Source organism: Cyphomyrmex costatus, unplaced genomic scaffold (assembly GCF_001594065.2).
Source record: "Cyphomyrmex costatus isolate MS0001 unplaced genomic scaffold, Ccosl1.0 scaffold953, whole genome shotgun sequence".
Taxonomy (NCBI): Eukaryota; Metazoa; Arthropoda; class Insecta; order Hymenoptera; family Formicidae; genus Cyphomyrmex; species Cyphomyrmex costatus.
Window position 1 is genome coordinate 13,475 of NW_017280543.1, and position 5,776 is coordinate 19,250.

General features: G+C 35.9%; 1 protein-coding gene across 1 annotated transcript; it reads right to left on the bottom strand.

The window, feature by feature from the left end:
• Positions 1-969: 969 nt before the first annotated feature.
• On the bottom strand, positions 970-3,814 carry LOC108782011 (uncharacterized; the record flags this gene model as incomplete). The annotated part of the gene is made up of 2 exons (XM_018550160.1): positions 3,793-3,814; positions 970-1,704 (listed from the first exon to the last, which is right to left on the bottom strand). Coding segments are annotated over exons 1-2 (757 nt in total), but the record flags the coding sequence as incomplete, so codon positions are not given.
• Between the last annotated feature and the right edge of the window lie 1,962 nt (positions 3,815-5,776).

Consider the following 5,776-nt stretch of genomic DNA (forward strand, 5'->3'; position numbering starts at 1 on the left):
AGCTTTTTCCTCGCTGACCTCCGAACAGAAAACAAGTCAAGCCTTTGCGAACGATCCGTGGTGATAGCGCGGCGCCGTCAAGTAGAGTTGTCGTGTATCGAGTCGGGACACGACGAATTGAGTTTAGATCGTGCGTGGAAGCGATCAATCCTGATAGGCGATTGTGTTGAACCCATTCGCGTATGCGAGTGATCAATCGGGCCTAGTGCGCGAAACCCACATTGTGTGGAAACGTAGAATAGCGTGCCTCGAAGCGTGTTGCTGGCGAAGGCAGCTAGTTTGTCGATCGTGAACCGGTTTAGTAGTGATTAAAGACTTATCTGTGAGATAGGCGAACCGTTTCTCGGTCATTGTACATAGTGCTGTAATATATTGACGATTGATATTTTTACAATAAAGAGTTGTTATGTTGTAAAAGAGTGATTTATTGCACGCACATACACATCGCAAACCTGAAATAACCTTCGTCCTAGGAGGTCAAAGGACGTGGCGACCGAGAAATAATAAAATTACAAAGGACCGAAACTTGAAATTTCATTTGTCCGACTATAAAGAGCGGAAAAATAAGAAAGTCATCGGATTTCTAAGAAACACCGCCCCGAATCTCGCATTGTCCGGTCACAAGGTGTCCCCTAATCTAAATAATTACCCAATTTTCAAATGTAAAAGCTGAAATCGCAGATAATTCTACATTTGCATACTCTACATCATCAACAAGGTGAATAGGATTGTGAATAACAATATTTTGCGAATGTTGTCCGTAAAAAGAAGGAAATAAGTACACAAATTTTCGTAATAATGATTTTGCGTATTCTAAGTACGTGATTGCCAATTTAGAACTGCAAAGAATGCGAACTGCTACGTAAAAAAGCATGAAATGTTCATACACATCTTTTTTTAAAATTTTATGAAGACATACAACACTGGAATAGTGTAAGAAAAATCTATATTGTGTTGTTTTCCAATTACTCAAATCATTTAAGTCAAATTTCTTCCTCTGGAAGTCGTCGGGAACAATAGTCAGATTACTAAGAATTTTACATAAATATTCTCTTTGATTCGTACTTATTTTTGTTTTGCGATTCCTTCCAAAAAGCCATTCTTCTAACAATATTTTCATTATTCCGATATACAGTAAATGCATCGAATCGAGAAAAAAATCTTTTACTGGATCAAATCTTGGGATATCTAAAAGAGGCGATTTACTATTGTGATGTTCTTTCTGATGCTGTTCCTTAAAAGATTTCCTAGTTCTCAGTTTACAATTTATGTTTGCATATATTCTTTTTTTATGTCCTGTGCGGTTCGTAATGGAGACTCCTTTAACTTCACAACGTTCGCATGCATAAAATCCGCCATGTCCTTTAGTACATTTCAAAAAAGCACGAGCAGGAGTGTCACAAACAAAACCAAGGATTTCGACAATAAAATGATCTTCTTCGATATCAATACTATTTCTCAAAAGTTCTTTTATTTCGGTGATAAAATCTTGTAAATATTCATCTACTAAGTTTGGCTTCGATTTTCCACAAAATGCAGCAGCCATGAACGGAGATGATTCATATTCCAGATCAAATACACATATTAATATAGGCCATAACTGTTCACCTGAATGATTAAAAACAGGCAAACCATCAATATTTATGAGCAATCTTATTATACGTTTCTTGTACACATTTGGAGAAATAATTTGCTTTAAATTTTCTGCAATTCCCATATAAATGTAATAACCATATTCCTTATTTCGACTTTTCGATTTCATCCGTCTAATCTCTTTATTTTTATATTTATTACTACTCAACAACGCTGCAGCACTTTTCGGAAGTTCTGTGTGACCATCATTTCTCAAAATTTGCAATAATTCGGTGGTAAAATCTTTAGTCACATGAGATATATGACGAACAATTAATGCATGTATTTGATCTCGAAATGAAGATTTTCCATTATCTGTATTTTCTAAATTCGTGTTGACATTAGCGTTTAGAGAAATATTCTTACATGAAGGAGAAGATTGAAAAGGGCATAGGGGGGTAAGTATATAAAAGATGCCCCCGCATGAAATCGGTTCAAATTAATACCACATATTGCTATCTATATAAGTATAAAATCCTGTAAGTATGAACTGAAAATTCGCTTTTTTGGGGGAGTTATGGAGGGGGTAAGGAAAATAAAAAAACCCATTTTTCTCGGAAACTAATGAACCGATTTTAATAAAATTTAAATATGTTTTAAATGTAAGTGAGGCGATGTAGAAAAAAAAAAGTTCAAATTTTTTTCAAGAAAACTTAGAAAAAAATCAATTTTTAAATTTTCAACAATTTTTTTTTTATTGATTTTTTAAAGATACACCTCTATTTTTTTTTTCAAAAAATACTACATAGTGTCCTCTTTAACATATATTTTTTCCAAATTTTAAAAAAATAAACTTTTTGAGAAAAATAAGTTTTTGTAACCACTGACGCCGCGCGCCGACGCCACGGTCGTCAAGCGCAGACTTCTTGTGCAGGAAATTATTCGACGGCTGAGTTCTTAACCGATTTTAATGTTTTTTTTTTTAATACTCGGGATTAATTGTACTATATCGAACACCCGCGCCAATTTTGATATTATTAATTCTCTATAAGTAATCAGTTGAAAACGTACTGTATCTGTTGTAAATCGCGTTCACTTACAAGGGGACGCTCAAGCTAGTATATCACGGATTTGTTCGAAAAAAATTGAGGTGATACTTTGAGACAAAAAAATTTACACGTGTTTCGGCATAAGAACTCAGCAGTCGAATAATTTCCTGCACAAGAAGCCTGCGCTTGACGACCGTGGCGTCGGCGCGCGGCGTCAGTGGTTACAAAAACTTATTTTTCTCAAAAAGTATATTTTTTAAAAATTTGGAAAAAATATATGTTAAAGAGGACACTATGTAGTATATTTTTTTTTTAAAAATAGAGGTGTATCTTTAAAAAATCAATAAAAAAAAAATTGTTGAAAATTTAAAAATTGATTTCTTTCTAAGTTTTCTTGAAAAAAAAAATTTGAACTTTTTTTTTCTACATCGCCTCACTTACATTTAAAACATATTTAAATTTTATTAAAATCGGTTCATTAGTTTCCGAGAAAAATGGGTTTTTTTATTTTCCTTACTCCCTCCATAACTCCACCAAAAAAGCGAATTTTCAATTCATACTTACAGGATTTTCAGGAGACGCGGTAGCGTCTCCGGCCATGTTCAAAAACTCTGAGACGCTACAAGTCTCTTATCCCGAGCCACCAAAGTCCATTTTTGGGAGGTGCATAATTACTAAAATATAAAAAATTTTGAATCGAACGTTATATGTCTTGAAAGGCGGCATCGCCACGAGTAATTTGAGCCAAAAAAATTTTTAATCGGTCAAGCCGTTATGGAGATATAAGCGGTCGAAAAGTGGTGATTTTAATGAAAAATTAAGAAACGTCTCCTTCTCCTTCTCCTTCTTCTCTGTCCGCATTTTTAAACTTTTCAACATCCTCTCTCACCTTTCACTCGCACCTCCACCATCTTCGGCCCACCGAACCTCCTCCACTCGCCTACCACCTCCCCCTCCCACCTACCCCCGCCGCTTCTCTTTTTCGCGGTATTTTTTCGTTATTACAACTTTTTGACATCCTCTCTCACCTTTCACTCGCACCTCCACCATCTTCGGCCCAACGGACCTCTTCCACCCGCCCCTTCCCCTCACCCCACCAACCACTCCCGCCACCCCTCTTTTTCGCGCTATTTCACTCTTTTTCGTTAATACAACTTTTTAACATTCTCACCTTTTACTCGCAGCACCACCATCTTCGACCTACCGGACCTTAAAATATTAATTAAAATAAGAACCGACTGCTGACTGGTACGACGAATATTTAAAAAGAAAAATTTTGAAAAATTATCTTATTTAATTGTAAAAAACTTTATCTAAAAAAATTTATTTTATATGAAGGTAATAAGGAAAATCGATGCGTTAATATTAGACGGTTAGTGAAAACAATCTTGGGGATTGTTTTGATGTGGAAGGGCGGATGCGCGCGAGTTTCATATCCCCCCTCACTCGGCTCACCAATAAACCAAGCAGTCATCTTTTAAATACATATTATATGTAATAAAATTACTGTTTTAAATACTCCCGACTGCTGACCGATATGACGTATATTTAAAATCATCGCAGTACTATCACGAGTTAAATTGTAATATATTACCACGAAAAGTAACTGATTATTAATTATTAAAGTTGCCAATACAAAGTGAACATACGTAAAGTGTATTCGACTGTCATGGGACATTTCGACTGCCCGCGGAGCGGTGAAGGCGACAATGCAACATTTGGTTGATTTTCGAATCGCCTCCGTCTAGCTTTCGCTGTTCCTCTCATAACACCTCACCGCGCATAATATATTACCAGGAAAAGTAACTGTTTTACATTTATTTAATAATTTTGATTTATAATTACTACGTAAAGTAATTGTAACTGTTTTACATTTTTTAATAATTTTGTTTTATAATATGCAATCGCGTTAACGAAAAAAAATAAATGGGGCATTCTCCGCGTGTCGGAGTCCCCTTCTGCCCATTTCATTTTTTGACAGAATTCAACCAACCAGGGCTTAAAATTTTCGTTGGAGTGTCTATTTTTTATTGGCGTGCGGCATTGTGTGAAAATTCAAAATGGCGGACTGGTGCAGCGCCGAAAATTAAAAATGAAGTATATATCTGTAAAAAAAATGTAGAAGTGACACTTCATTCGGATAATACTGTATACTGAGGAGTTTTTCGAGGTTGCTGGTTCCGATTCTGAAGTCGAAATTGAGAAATTCAAAATGGCGGACCGAACATGGTCAACCGAAATGTCGAAATCTCACTTACTTATGAAACTCGATACTGAGGAGTTTTCGAAGTCGCTGGTTCCGATTCTGAAGTTGAAATTGAGAAATTCAAAATGGCGGATTGAATATGGCCGACTGAAATGCAGAAATCTCACTTATTTCTTATGAAACTCGATACTGGGGAGTTTTCGAGGTCGCTGGTTCCGAATCTGAAGTCGAAATTGAGAAATTCAAAATGGCGGACAGAATATGACCGACTGAAATGCAGAAATCTCACTTGTTTCTTATGAAACTCGGTATGGGGGGTCTTTGAGGTCGCTGGTTTCGAATCTGAAGTAGAAATTTAAAACTTTAAAATGGATGCTCCAATATGGTCGACCGAAGTGCAGAAATATCACTTGTTTCGGGTGAAACTCGGTACAGGGGGTTTTCGAAGTCGTCTATTCCGAAATTGAAGTCGAAATTTGTAAATTCAATTGTATAATTCTTCAATATAATGAAGCATTACATAAAATTTCATGAATACTAACAATGTTGTTAAACCTTATAACGTTGAACTTGAAATATCGAACTATCGAGTTGAAAAAACAAAATGAAGTATTTGGTGATACGGAGATTTTATCTCTACTTACGATTGATTCCGCGCTTAGCATCACCCAGGATCGACGGCGTGGACGTAGCGGAAATCCGATCCCTTCGGGGTGCTTGATTACAGTGAGTCCCCTTGCCTCTCACTATCTAAATGCTTAGATGTCAAAATCGCATTTTTAGGCTTGAATTACAGGTTGTCTCATTTTAAAACTATACGTCTTCCTTCAGTGGCATTTGAATATCTTTTCATGAAAATTTCATTAACCGATAATACTTGGAATGCGTGGTTTTTAATTATTTCTGGTACAGGTAGTGCTGATTCAAATCTCTTGTTTAATTTTTTTTT